General features: G+C 53.4%; 1 protein-coding gene across 1 annotated transcript in view; it reads right to left on the reverse strand.

Moving 5' to 3' along the window:
- GRIK3 (glutamate ionotropic receptor kainate type subunit 3) overlaps positions 1-14,453 on the reverse strand; it is a 197,182-nt gene that overhangs the window by 58,702 nt on the left and 124,027 nt on the right. Inside the window, exons 3-5 of the mRNA XM_056123057.1 lie at positions 8,302-8,559; positions 2,113-2,294; positions 733-786 (exon numbers count right to left, since the gene is read on the reverse strand). Coding sequence (XP_055979032.1) covers positions 733-786; positions 2,113-2,294; positions 8,302-8,559 — 494 coding nt within the window. The remainder of the gene's footprint in view (positions 1-732; positions 787-2,112; positions 2,295-8,301; positions 8,560-14,453) is intronic.

Genomic DNA, 14,453 nt, shown 5'->3' on the forward strand with positions numbered 1-14,453 from the left:
GCCATCTGGTCTGGCCTGGGGGTCACGAGCATGCTGTGCCGGCTAGACACGAGAGGCAGAGTGGACAGCAGGACTCCTGGGGGGCCGGCCTATCTCCTGTCTGTGTCGCCTATACTCCAGGACACATTCGTCACTAGTGTCTGAATGGGGGGGGGGGGGGAACACAGAGGCCCACACAGCCCCCGAGAGCTGGTTTTAGGGCAGGCTGGGAGCGAAGCTGTCCAGGGTGGGGGAACATGGAGGCCCCAGCCAGGTCAGAGTATGGTCAGAGTCCTGTGGCTGTGAGGAAACGAGGCTGGTCTTATGTCCCTGGGTGCCACCAACTCCCTCCCGGGCTGAAATGCGCCTCCACGTGCACCCATTTTGGACAGGTCCCCACCAGGAACCCGAAGTGGCCATTCTGGCTGGCATGAGAGAGGCCAGCACCACACTTGGGGAAATGCAAGTTGGGGTCAAGGATTATCCTGGCAATCAAGGCAGGTCATCAGAGGGCCCCCCCTTCTGGCCAGTAAACATAGCCATGCGCCCACATGTTGGGGGTCCCAGCCCCACCTGTGACCCAATGTGACATCACTTTCCTAAAGAGGGCAGGCCATAAAGACACATCTGTGCTGTCAGTCGGAGCTGTCACCCGGCCTTGGGAGCCAAGTCTGACCCCAGTGACCTCTAGCTTCAGAATGGAGGGGACCCCCCACAACCCATGCCATCCAGCTGGGAGTTGGAGGCACTTACCAGAGTGGTGAAGATGAAGTGGTAGTACTCGGTCATCATGCCCATGGCCATGGCCTGTGTGAAAGCACAGTGTTAGAAAGCCTCAGGATGTGAATCAGGAGACTCCCCCTGCACCCCCGGTGGGCAGGACAGGCTGCAAGGGAGCTGGGGGAAAACTGAGGGGACTCGTTCTTGGAAGTGACAGGTGAGAGCAGCAAGTTTCATTCGGGGACAGACAGAAATACAGCTTCTCACTCTCTGATAGTGCCCAGGCCCATAGGTGCTCTCCTTCAGGTCTTGAAAGCACTCCTGACCCTGTTCAGTCAGTCTCAGAACTCCTGGAGTCATGTCCACTCCACTCCCTGCCACCTACTTCTTGCAATGGTATGTGCCAACCCCCCTAAGCTTGCCCCACGGGGGACCTGTGACACAGCTCCAGGTTGCATGGCTGTTTTCTGCGGCAGCACCCTTTGAGGGGCACCCTTTTAGTTGTCTGGAAAAGCTGCAGAGCTCCCAGCCTCCATGTGGACTGTGTCTAGAACAGAGGCTCAATTGGGCCTGCGAGTCTTAATCCTCCCCCACGGTTGCTGCCATGTCGAGCAAATGGCACACAGAACCTAGGCGCTGGTACGGGGAATAAATCAGCGCCAGGCATCCTGGGGGCTGCCCCCTGAGCTCCCCGAGTCTCTGAGTTTCCAAAGTTTTCTGTTCTGTGTGACTTTGGGCCCTACTCTAGAGAAGTGTCAGGGAGGCAGGGTTTCCTCAGTGTCAGGGCCCACGTGTCCTTTTTTTTTTTTTTTAATTTTTATTAGTGAAACACCGGGCTGGAGCGATAGCACTGTGGGTAAGGCGTTTGCCTTGCAAGTGGCCAATATGGCTGACCCGAGTTTGATTCCTCCACCCCTCTTGGAGAGCCCGACAAGCTACCAAGAGTATCTCGCCCGCACAGCAAAGCCTGGCAAGCTCCCCGTGACATATTTGATACACCAAACACAGTAACAAGTCTCAAGATGGAGGTGTTACTGGGCCCGCTCGAGCAAATCAATGAATAACGGGAGGACCGTGACCGTGATTAGTGAAACACCATGAGGTACAGTTGTAGACTTACAGATTTTTGTACTTGGGTTTCAGTTATACAATGATCAAGTACCCATCCCTCCACCAGTGCCCATTCTCCACCACCACCAGTCCCAGTATCCCTCCCACCCCCCATCACCCCATCCCACCCTGCCTCTGTGCTGAGGAAACAGAAGCTCGAAGAGGCCAAGAGAACACCCAAGGCTATGAAATCAGAAAGGAGGCGGAGCTGGGGTCTGAGAGAACACAGAAGTCTATGGTGGGGGCAGGAGAGGGGCCACACACGTGCCAGCCAGCCCGCCCCACTGGCCAGCGCTCACGTACCTGCTTGAGAATCTGCGCGGCCATGGTGTGGCTGCAGTCGAAGATGATGCGGAATTCCCGGCCGCGCTTCATCTCCTTCAGCAGGGGCCGTGCGTCGTCTGAGTCCAGGGGCAGCTGGCGGATCTTTAGGCGGATGTTGTATCTTGACGGAGCCATGATGAGCTCCTGTAGGCGGATGAGCCCTGAGAGGCCCGGGGGCACAAAACACATGAGTGTGCACACGTGAAAGCATGAGTGCTGGGCACAGCTGCCTATGGCTCATGTCTGCATCTGCACGTGAATGCGGATCCCAGCCCATGGAGAGAGGGGCGAGTGCGGGGACAGGGACACGAGTGGGAGCAGTCCGGCCTGGATATGGGCTCCTAGTACATATGCGTGCAGGCGTGTGCACGAGGAGCACAGCACACACGTCTGTGGAGACAGGGTGTGTCCCTGGGCTGAAGCACACCTGTGTAGGACACGCGTGTGCACACACCATGGCTGGTACGTGTAGATGTATATAAAAATGTAGATTCCAAAGCGCCCAGTACACACTGATCATGGCTCTCTAAACCAGTGAACAGACTGTGGAGTGAGGTGCAGAGGAGACCCTTATTCACCCAGCCCCCTAGAGCACTGTGAGGCCTGTGACCTGCTCCAGCTACAGGCACAAGGGAAGTTCCAGCTGTGTCGAATGCGCATTTGGGGAGGGCCAGGTGGTGACTGGGTCCAGCCCCCTCCCAGGATAGATGGCTTTCAGGTAAACACTCTTCCAGGAGGCCCGCCCCCCCTGCACCAAACAGCCCAGATCTCTCCTCCCCAGCCTCCCTTCTCAGTTTGGGGTCCCGCTTCTCATCACTGGCCTCCTCTGGCCTTCTCTCACTGCCCCTGTTCTATATATATTCTCGGATGTTGCCTGCCCTGGCTGGGTCCCATCGCTGGGTGCTGCTCAGCGCCCAGTTGCAGTCACGTGTGACCTCGCCGATGCGGTTTTCCCCCTCACGCTGAAACACGCATCCCCACAGCCTGCGACTAATGAGCTCTTCATCCGGGACTTCCAGGGAGAATGGGGTGTCTCTTCCTGGAGACAAATGGCTCACTGAGGTCTAATTAAGCTCATTTCCATCTCTATTTCACGGTCTGTTCTTGCTCTCTGTGATGCCTGCTCTCTGCAGGGAGGGGCCGGCAGCCCCCCGCCCCCCACCTCCTTATTCCAGCTTTGCCCACACTTAGGGATCAGGGTCTGTGTCCAGCCTGTGTGTGCATGTGGCCACACTTTTACCCCCCACCAATAACTCTGGTTTTCTTCAGGGAACACCTGCTTGAATCCCTCCATCCATGGGACCCAGTCTCCCGAGCTCCAGGTGCACAACACGTGACCCCCACCTGGCTGAGGAGCACACACACTCCTCCAGGTAAGGATATGACATCAGCTGGCCTTATCAAAGCAACTTTCAGAAGGGGTAAGAAACACCTTTATGTCATTTAACCCCAAATAGGGAGAGTGTAAGCCTGGGGCCAGCACATGGAACTCAAAGAGTCTAACGTGGCAGAAGCCAGAGGAAAAATAGCAACTCCATCCTGATAGCGCCCGTTTGAATCCCTGAATCAAATGGCACCTGAGGCTAAAATTACTCCTGAACTTTCCTAGTAGAGGCTACCAACAATCCCCGCCTACTCCCACCCCCATCTTTGCTCAATCTACATTACTCTGGATTAAAGTTTGCAATCCTGGTTATAGCAGCCCTGATCTGGACAACCCCCACCCCACCTCCATGCAGACAGCCCACTTCAGGAGTCCCCAATAGATAGTTCTGGGCTCTCAAACTGTTTCAGGTCCACACACCTGGGTCTCATCCCCATTCCTGAGGGCTGGGTGCCAGACAGGCAATCTGATTGGTCCCCATCACTTCCTCTGCCAGGACGGATAGAAACAAATATGCCAGCCCCCCACAAAGCACTCCAGCCTGGAAGCGTCAGGAGCCCTTGGCATACAGGCTGAGAGAGGGTGCTGGAGCCCTGGAATGGTCTGGATCACACCAGTGCCTCCTGTGATCAGACTTGATGGGAGGAGAAACAGGATGAGGGTATTGGCTGGCGTTCGCAGAGTAGGAAGCAGCAACAACCTCGTCCCCCCAAACACTCCCAGCTTCCTTCCCCCTAAGTACCCCTAGAAATGCTGAGGGTAGCAAAGTATCCTGCCACTCACTCCCAAGTTCCTACAAGGCCCCAGCTGCCCACTCTGCTTCTATGTGTTGGGCTTCCAGGTTCGTGTATAGCTTCGGCAGGTATGAGGACTTCGGGAATGCAGGACATGAGGACAGGGACAGCCTGGACAGTGCAGAAGCCACCAGGGCCTTCTTGTCAACTAAGTGTACTGCCCCATGTGAAGCACAGTAGCCCTTGAGCCTCCCCCCGCCCCCCGCCCTGTGTCATCTCTCCTTCCCATCAGTGTATTCCCGAAGGGGACCAGGGGCTCATCTCAGCCCCTCCACACTCCAGCCCAGCAGAAGTCTAGGCTCTCTTTGTTTGCCTGAGCTGAGCTTTCCTTTCTGGCTGCTTCCCCAATCAATCTCTCTCAAAATATCTGCAGTGAATCATGCTTTTCACTTACAAAGCGCTTCTGCATTCATTACCCTACTTAACCAGCTCCCTGTCCTCGAAGGTAGAGAGCAGGGAGACTCGATCCGGAGCTACAGATGGAGAGACTGAGGCCAACGGAGGAGACTTGCGGACCCCTGGGCTCTGGCAGTGTGGCAGCAGGGGGTAAAAAAAAAAAACAAAAAAAAACAAGACTCCATCTGTCAACTCTCAGAACCTTTGTCCACCTCAGGTTTTCAAAGCCCCTTTCTTGGGGGCTGGAGAGATAGCACAGCGGGTAGGGCTTTTGCCTTGCACGCGGCCGACCCAGGTTCGATTCCCAGCATCCCATATGGTCCCCTGAGCACCGGCAGGAGTAACTCCTGAGTGCAGAGCCAGGAGTAACCCCTGTGCATCGCTGGGTGTGACCCAAAAAACAAAACAAAAAAAAAATCAAAGCCCCTTTCTTTGGAATGGGTTTGTCTTGGTGTTGTATTAGCTAGAGAAGTGAACACAGGCAAAGCTCTCTCCAACACTGTTGGGTGCTGTGACAATATCTGGATATTTTGTAATGGTTTGACATCCTGAAATCATGGGCCAAACTAAGAGTGAGATTGAAAATTCAATGAGCCCTCTAACTGGGTTTAGCACCCCACCATTGAGGGCTGATGTCAACTAACCACGCCTGTGACCAGACTGTTGTAATAAAGGCTCTTGCCTCTGCCCCTGCTTTTCCCTTGTCCAGGCCTCCCGTCGTCAGTCAGCCCTGGTGCCCCCCTGTGTGGCCTTGCATGGAACATCGTGCCCCTCCTACTTCTGGGGAACTAGAAATATCGGCTCTTCTCTCAGTGTCACTATCTTCTCATCTCTCGACCACATCCATTTCTTAAATCCTGGCTGCACTTCAAAGCCATTTCCCCTGTAGGAGACTGTCGAGATGACCCCGATTCTTCACCCTGCCCATGGTGATGCCCTTTCCATGTAGCTCTGCTGTGCCATCCCCGAAGCAGGGTGCCATACCACCCCCTGCACTGGGCTCAATCATAGGATGTGTTCTGGTCCCTAACCTATCAGCAGGCATGACACAGTACACTTTGGCTTAGTTGTTTTGTCCCCTTCCATGGTCATGACAGCAGGCTTAGGCTAGCCTGCTGGCGAATGAGGGACAGGTGGAGGAGACTGTCCCTGCCTGCCACCCTGGCCATGGCCAGCCTAGCCCAGCCAAGTCCCAGGCAGGTGAGGAATAGAGCTGAGACAGGAAGAACTGTCTAGCCATGTCTAGCTGCCTCTGCAAACCTTGAGGTAGATACAGGTTGATTATTCTAAGTCACTAAGTCGTTTTTTTTTTATTTTTTGGGGGGGAAGGGGTTTTATTTGTTACATAACTTTATTATAGAAATGCATAGTTCAAGTGTCCCCTTTGAGCATGTCTGGGTGGCAATACTTTGGTCCCAACAGATGACTGTGGTTGGTAGGTGCCAACTAACACTACCCCATCCTCTTCTGACTATGCTCAGAGACATAGGGACAGACCCAGGGAACTTTATGGAATGGTCTCTGAAAGGTTCTGGGACAGTCCTCCTGGACAAGAGTTAGGAGGTCACATTAAGGAACTCACTAAGGAGGGGCTGGAGTGAGAGCACAGAGTATAGGGCATTTGCCTTGCACATGGCAGACCTGGGTTCGATTCCCAGCATCCCATATGGTCCCTTGAGCAGTGCCAGGAGTAATTCCTGAGTGCAAAGCCAGGAGTAACCCCTGAGCATTGCCGGTGTGACCCAAAAGCGAAAAAAAAAAGTAGAAACTTACTAAGGAAAGTTAGGAGTCACGTAACAAAAATCCTAGGGGAGCCAGTGAGATGATGCCAGCAGTAGAGCACATAAAGCAAGTGTAAGGTCCTGGGTTCGATCCCAGCACTGAATGCTTCCTGTATCCCAGCACCACTGGGTGTGGCCACACAAGAAAAACAAAAATACCCTATTTGAATTGTCTCCCCAAACCAGGCTCTATCTATCTGGAAGGAACACAAGACACAGTCCTACCTGCTCAGTTTTGCTTGCTCTTTCCCCTCTGCTGTTGCCAGTCCCTCAGAGGGTTCCAGCATTCCCAGGCCCCGCCCTTGTCTCTCTCTGCTGAGAGGTCAGCCAGACTGGCCAAAGCCACAGAGTTTACTCTTTCCAGTGTCTCTAATTCTGACTGAACCCATGTGCTCCATGATTCTTGGTTCCAATGTCTTGCAACTGCCAGGAGAACACCTACTCTCTGAGAGTGTGGGCAAAATAACGTGGGACAACCAGGTCCCACTCTCTTCTTTACCAGCACCCAATTACATCATTTTCCTGCAAAAGTTGAGTTTTTTTTAACTTGATTTTTGATTCACTTAAAAAAATAATTTTAGGGGCTGGAGTGATAGCACAGCGGGTAGGGCGTTTGCCTTGCACGAGGCCAGCCTGGGTTTAATTCCCAGCAACCCATATGGTCCCCTGAGCACCGCCAGGAGTAATTCCTGAGTGCAGACCCAGGAGTAACCCTTGTGCATTGCCAGGTGTGACCCAAAAATAAAAAAAAAATTAAAACATCTATGTTAGACCAGGCCTCACGCTAAATCCCCAAAAACACATGGTCCAAAAGCAGAAAAAGGTTCAAGGATCAACAATTGTTTTGTGTGTTAGGACAGATCTCCAGGGCTGCAGAGACACCGGTGGTGAGTTGGAGCTGGCAGGGAGCACCCCTTGATGGCAAAGACCTGCTGCAGGGACCACTGTGCAGAAAGGAGTCCTGAGCTTCTGCCTGGTGCTGTAGCAGAAGCTCAGGAGACACCTGGAGAAGTCCAGGTTAAGCGACTCTCAGTTTTGTCTTTTCGGAGGGAATCTTTCCCCCTTGTCTTGATCCCCACAAGGAGGTCACCAAACACTCGCATTGAACAGCCAAGAGCAGGAAGGCACTTTCCAGACTGGAGGCTTCAGCTCTCGATTTGCGATGTGTAGAGGAGGGCCAGATGAATTAAGTAACTTGCCAAGGTCGTTCTCTCTTAGAAGGCTGGGAAGGTTAAGCAATGTCTGGGGAAGAATGAGGAGGAGAGGAGACAGCTCCACACTATGCAGCTAGTGAGCCTCATAGCTGGCACACACCTTCTGATCACACTGAATCCAAAGCCTGACACGCTCGCTGCAGGTGGGGATTCATCGGTGGGGATGTAACTTTACAAGTACAGGTGCAACTTACAAGTACAGGTGCTGCAGGGCTGCGAGTGGGAGTGGCTACACAGATGTGGGCGTGGCCCCGTTGCTGTGGGCGTGACTATGGCCTGTGGGTGTGGCCTGCGGTGGGCGTGGCTATAACCGGGAGGTTGTCCTACACCTGTGTAAGTACAGTGCTCAGGTGAAGCTGCGTGCAGACGTGAGCTCAGGGGAGGTGGAAGTTTGGGGAAGGATGGGAGGTAGTTGTGAGGTGGGCTGAGGCTGAGTGCAAGTGGCCAGGCGGGGATGTAGGGACGAGTGTGGGGACACTGGAGAGACCTTAGATGTGAATGTGAGTCTTTTCTTGAGGGAGTCAACTGAGTTGGGGAGCAGTCAGGAGCCTGATACTGAACCTCTGAGCAACACCTGCACCCCAGTGCCCAGCACCCACCTGTGCTGTCGTCGTAGACCACCGTGGCCGACCGCCACTTGAGGTACTGCACCAGGTCAAGGATGGCGTGACTGAGGGAGGCGTAGTCGGGGTACAGGTTGACATAGAAGGTGTCTTTGTTGTCCAGCGGGTGGTGTTTCCAGCGCAACTGGATGTGGGGCACCTCCAGGGCATTGCAGATGGACTGGACGGCATTGGTGCAGGAGCCCTGTGAGGGCCCGAAGATCGCCACCACGCCCAGGGCCAGCTGGTCACAGGCTGTGGTAGAGCGAGGGACAAGGACAGAGTGTCAGGCTGGGCTGCAGGCACAATCCCATAAACACATGTGGGGGCAAACGCCCCAGACCCCTCTAAGTGCAGCCTCCCCAGATCTCTCTGCATCTTGCCTGTTGCTTCTGGAAACCAGGTGGAACAGCCCTGGCCTCCTGCAAGCACAGCACAGCACTGCAGAAGGAGATAATGCACAGGAGGGCCTCAGCACGGTGCCACAGAATGGACTGGGCAGGTGGGGAGGGGGGGCGGGTGACCACCATTGTCCTCGTTGCCAGCTCTGTGCCAGGTGGAAACTGGAGAGACAGAAAGGGCTGAGATACTGATCCCTGAGGGCTCAGTGAAGACCCCCAGCCCTGGCCAGCCCCCCTATGCCAACTCCAACTCGCCCCCCTTCCATATCTCAGCACACTGCTCAGATGCCCAGATGCCCATATAAATACCCCAGCCCTGATGTCTGAGCTCTGTCCATACCCCTGCCGGCACTGTCCCCTGGTGACCCCCAGATTAGACCTAGAGGTGTCACCAGGGCCACCTGGTTCTCCCTCACGCAGGCCTGGAGGTGGTCAGGATGACTGAGAAGGGGACTCAGGGTTTCATTCTGGAGCAGAGCAGACTGGCAGGCCACCAGGTCCAGGCAGGCAGGTCGGGCACCTCCCATACACCCTCCCTGGGGAGGAGGCGCCCAGAGAGAGCAGAATCACTAACGCGGGGTCTGGAGGGGCCCTCGTGACTGAGCTTAGGTGGCACAGTGGCAAGGGCACAGGATGGCTCTGAATCCATCAGAATGTCTGGTGTGGAGGCTCCGTGTACTGCCCCCTGACTTCTGGTCCATTCTCCTGCAGTTGTGGCTCGTGAGAATGGGGATGCTCTATAATAATGGTTTCCTGTGAGCTGTGCTTCCTCCACTGCACCAGAGAACACCACTGAGGGCCCAGAAAAGGAACAGGACGTCGACCAGGGGCAGGGGGAGGGCCTGTACGGGCATGCCGGGTAACCCAGGGCCTTGTCACCAAGTGCGGGGATAGTGGTGCAGAGGAATGTGGGGCTTTCCCAGCGGGGCTGGAGGCCGAGTCTGGAAGCAGATCTGTCCCTGCAGGCACCACCCTCTGGTGAACTATGCCTGGGGGGTGGTCTGTGTGAAATGAACCCCAAAGATGGGAAATGCCCCCAAACGGGATCTGGGGTGGGTTGGCAAGTCGTCCAATCTGGGACTTTCTCTGTCTATGCCCTGGCCCCGAGGACCTGGGCCTGGCTGTCCATACCCCTCTTCTGTGTCTGGGTATATCCCATGTCTGCCCTGATCACGCCGCCCCACCCGCCACTGAAGATGGCCAGGTCTAAGGAAAACACTGCACATGCATCACACTGTGGCCCTGGAGGCTGGACACCAGCCTGCAGATGTGGCAGAATGACTGCTGTCTCAGCCTGCTTCTCCCTCCAGTCCGACAGAAGCAGCGGCACCCCATGAAATCTGGAAGTTTCTCGCCTTCTCTGCTTCCCAACAGTGGAATCTTCTAGTTGTTGCCTGGTTCTGTCCCACTCTGCCTGGTTGCCTCTCATTCTCCCCTCTGACACTTTAATGGTGGCTTAGGGAATAACCATGTGTCTCCTTCCTGTCACTCCCACCACCATGAAGTGATTTTTGCCTTTCACCCTTTGCCCTCCAGCCCCAGGTTCCCCCAGCACTCGTGCCCAGTGTCTGGGTGCTCTGTTGAACCAAGGCTGGGATGAGAGGAACAAACACCCACAATGCAGCAGGTCATTAGGAGTGATCCTGAAGGAGGAGAACTTGGGCACAAGTCTGAGAACAACCACCCAGGTCCCTGCAATCCAAGTTGTGATGTGAAGGCCACACTGTAAGATCTGGTCGGGGATCATGGTGATGACATTGATGTGTGTGTGTGTGTGTGTGTGTGTGTGTGTGTGTGTGTGTGTGGAGGGAGTACAGGGGGTAGCCATCGACAAGACTGATGCTGTGTCATAAAGATGGGAGGGTGATGGCAGGACTGGTGGTAGAAATATGTCAGTGCCATGGCAATACTGGCTCTGGAGATGATGAGGTGAGGAGGAGATGCAAATGCTGGTGATGAGAAGGACTGAAGATGAATGCGGAGGAGGTTGTGGTGGCCAGGATGCAGATGGACGTCATCTGTGACAACTTCAGGCTTGGGGTCACACCTGGTGGTACCCGGGATCAAACCAGGCTGAGCCATGTGTGAGACAAGCTACATGTGACCTTGGTTCTCTGTCTCTCTTTGTCTGTGACAATTTGGGTGGGGTTGATGAGGTTGGTTGTGCTGAAGGTGACAATGCCATTGTGAATAGTGATGACACAGACAGGGACACTAGTGATGCTGTAGGTGTGGATGAGGCTGGTGAGGATGCAGATGGGGCTGTCACGGCCTCATGACAGTGGGGGGAATGTGAGGGGAATGAGGCCAGCAGGGGGTTATGGATGTGGGGCATTGTTCAAGGCAGAGGTGACACCACTGTTGGCAGTGACCATGCATTGGTGCTGAGAGGTGATGAAGGGACAATCACTCTAGTCTCCTTTTGTCAACGATGCGGGACTAACTCTTGGTGTTGGGTGGTGGATGGCACTAGCGAGGCTGCCTCACCTGGGTCTTGCCCTTGACCTCTCTTCGTGTACCTTTCCCTAAACCTATTTCCTCACTTCCGTCCTGTTCCTTCCACCATCTGAGGATCTTCCTGCCTGGAAAGGACGAAGGGACTGAAGCCAGTCAAGCAGCTGCAGCTCCATCTCCAGATGTTTCCAGCCCTTGTTCTGGCAGCCCCAAGCACACCACTGCAGTAATTACATTATTTGTGGCTCCAATTCTGAATCCATTTTCTGGTCATTTGACTGTAACTCTGTGGTTCACAGACATCGCAGGGATCCACAGCCTGAATGGAGCCCCTCCCCCTCCCCGTGGCAATCGTAGTTATAGCCAAAATTATCCCAATCAATGCGTGTCTTAAAAGGAATTGAGCAGTCGGGAGAATAAGTGGAGGCGAAGGAGCCTGGGGAGCGCTGGGTCGATTCCAGGCCTTGTGGGTCAGGCCTGGGAGGAGGCACCGTGCCCTGCAAGGCCGCTGAGCTCCTGCCGGCCTGTTGCTTGTCTTTCCATTTCCAATAAAACATTAAAAAAAAACTGAAGACAGTGAGTGAAAGTCCTTTTTAATGGGGAAAGGCCTCATCTGAAGGGAAGGTTTTATTCGACCTGAGCTGGTGGGGCAGGGGTGGGTTTCAGGTTCATTGCTAGCCCCCCTTACCCCCACCAAGGAGGAGGCTGAGTCCAGGTCCTGGCAGGGGCAGTGGGGCTGGGCCCTCTGTCTGGGGAAAACCAATTAGTGCCGGGTTCCTTAGAATTAGACAAAAGTTTGCCCCCTGGAAGACTCCTAATGATTGCTCCTGAGAAATACCTTTTATTTATTTTATTTTTTCAAAAACCAAAGATCAAAGGCAAAAACAGATCACAGGAGCATGGAGTTCCCTGAGGGATGGAGGGGCGTGTGGGGAGCTGGAGTGAATTGCAGAAATGCCACAAGGGCTGGATGGTGGTTCTTCCTGTCAGGGCAGGGCCTAGTTAGGTGCCTGCTCTGCAGGGCACTGAGGAAGACTGGGCAGAGACGAACCAACCACTTACACTTTTTCTTATTGAGACATAATACAATAACGTGCATTTGTTTTAAGTATGTGAATGCATTTTCACTTATGACTAGCATATGTAACTGTACCCACGTTGGTCCTACTACTTGAATCAAAACCTATAACACCCAATATCCAGGCAGGCTCCCCTCATTCCCCGCACTTTCAGTCGTCATCCTCGGGGTATCCCTCCCTCTCCCAGGCCCCCTGTTCTCCACTCAGCATATATGAGTTTCTATGCAGAATGCTCTGCAGAGCAAGAGTTGTGTCTTGTTTTTTGTTTTTAACTGCCTAGTAGACTTCCATTGGCTAGCTATCCCAAATGAATCCCTTTTTCGTCCGATAGACCACTAATTTATTTCCAACGTTTGGCTATTATGATGCAGATAGAACATTCCTGCAGGCATACATTCAGTTTTGATAGTTATTTCCAAACGGTTCTCCCGAGAAACTGAACCAGTTTTCTCTTGCAATAGCACCGAGTAGGAAAAATAATCCTCAACCCCTACCTCCCACCACATACAGAAAATCCGCTGGAGATCCATCCAAGAGCTAACTGTGGAAGATAAAACAACAGAGCTTCTAGAAGAGAACATTGGGGAGTATCTTCATGACCTTAAGAGAGACAAAAAGAGAGGGAGCACAAAAGGCATTAGCCATAATGGAAAATATTGATGAATTGGACTTCTTTAAATCAAGAACTTTGCTCCTCAAAAGATGCTACCAAGAGAGTAAAAGGCAAACTCATCCGCCATAGGCGTGCCCCTCACACTTCTCCAGCTAAGGACTCTTACCCAGGAGACCAAGAGACTCCAGCAAATCAATACGAAAATGACAAGCAACTCAATTTGTAAAAGTGGCTGAAAGGCTCAAAAAGGCACTCCAGGAAAGAGAAGATTCAAATGATCCATTAGCATATGAAAAGATGCTCCACATCTCTGGTTGTCAGGGAAAATGCAAAATACAGCCTCACGGACAAGCCCACTACATAAGCCAGCCAAATGGCCAAGATTCAAGTCACAGGAACTTTATACCGAGAGTGGGGCAGAGTGCAGGCAAGGGCAGCTGTCATTAGTGGGAGCAGGGAGCGTGAATGGGCTTGTGTGGCTGTGCGGGACACACACCCAGCAAGGGAAAGGCGTGGATGAGAAGATTCCCAGCAGCACTACTGTGTGTTCCCAAATTGAAATAACTCAAATGTCCAACAGCATATTGGTTTTCTTACTTTTTTCCACAAATTTAAGTGTGGTCTGGGACTGGGGAGATAGCAGAGGGTTTAAGGTACTTGGCTAGCATGTAACCAACCTCATTTCAGTTCCCAGCACTATATGGTCCCCAAGAACTACTGAGGTGGCCCGGGTAACCCTGGGTGCTGCTGGGTCTGAGCATCCAGGTATTGAATCACCAGCCAGATTGGTGGAAAATTTCTGGGAGGAGATCTGGGGTCTCCTAAGTACTGCTTGGGAGGGTCCTCTCCTAAAAAATAATGGGGTGTGTTCATATCATGGAGCACCCGACCACACCAAAGGATAATGGACTCCCGTGACAGCCTATAACCTAGATATATCCCATGGATACATTACAGGGATCAAGAAGAAGACTGAAGAAGCAGCATTAGCTGGTGATCTAGTGATATGAAGTTCAATCCAGACAAAGCTTATGCCTAGGGACAGCCATCAGACCAGGTTCCATGGCACAATGGTGAAAGGAAAGGGGGTGGACAATGTCATGGGAGTGATGGGCAAAGATCTCTCTCTCTCTCATACACACACACACACGCACGTGTGTGTGGTTGGGGTTGTGAAAGGAAAGTACATACTATTAGAAGACAGAAATAGGTGGCCGAATTTGGGGGTGGACGGGGAGGGCTTTTCTGAGGACAGATGTTTGAGGGAGAAGGCTGAGTTGGTAGACAAAGTGGGGAGGGGTGGCTGGCGAAAGGGAATCACAGTCTGAGAGAACAGCCTTGGGTGAAGGAAGCTGGGTCCCCAAGGGAGGCAGCTTGACTCAAGCCCAGTGTCTTTGGCTGGGGTGGAAGGTGGGGTGTTGGGAGGAGGTTGGACAGGCCCTTGTGGGCTCTGATAATGAGAGCACACCATCCAGAGTCTGGAGCTAACATGGTGCTGGAGCAGGCGTAGGGGAACAGGGGCCGTGGCTGTGGCTGTGCCTACTGGGTGCCCAGGACATGCAAGCTGGGCCTTTAGTTGAAAGCCTGGCAAGCTCATGTTGG

Source organism: Sorex fumeus, unplaced genomic scaffold, assembly GCF_029834395.1.
Source record: "Sorex fumeus unplaced genomic scaffold, SorFum_2.1 ptg000047l, whole genome shotgun sequence".
NCBI classification, from domain to species: domain Eukaryota; kingdom Metazoa; phylum Chordata; class Mammalia; order Eulipotyphla; family Soricidae; genus Sorex; species Sorex fumeus.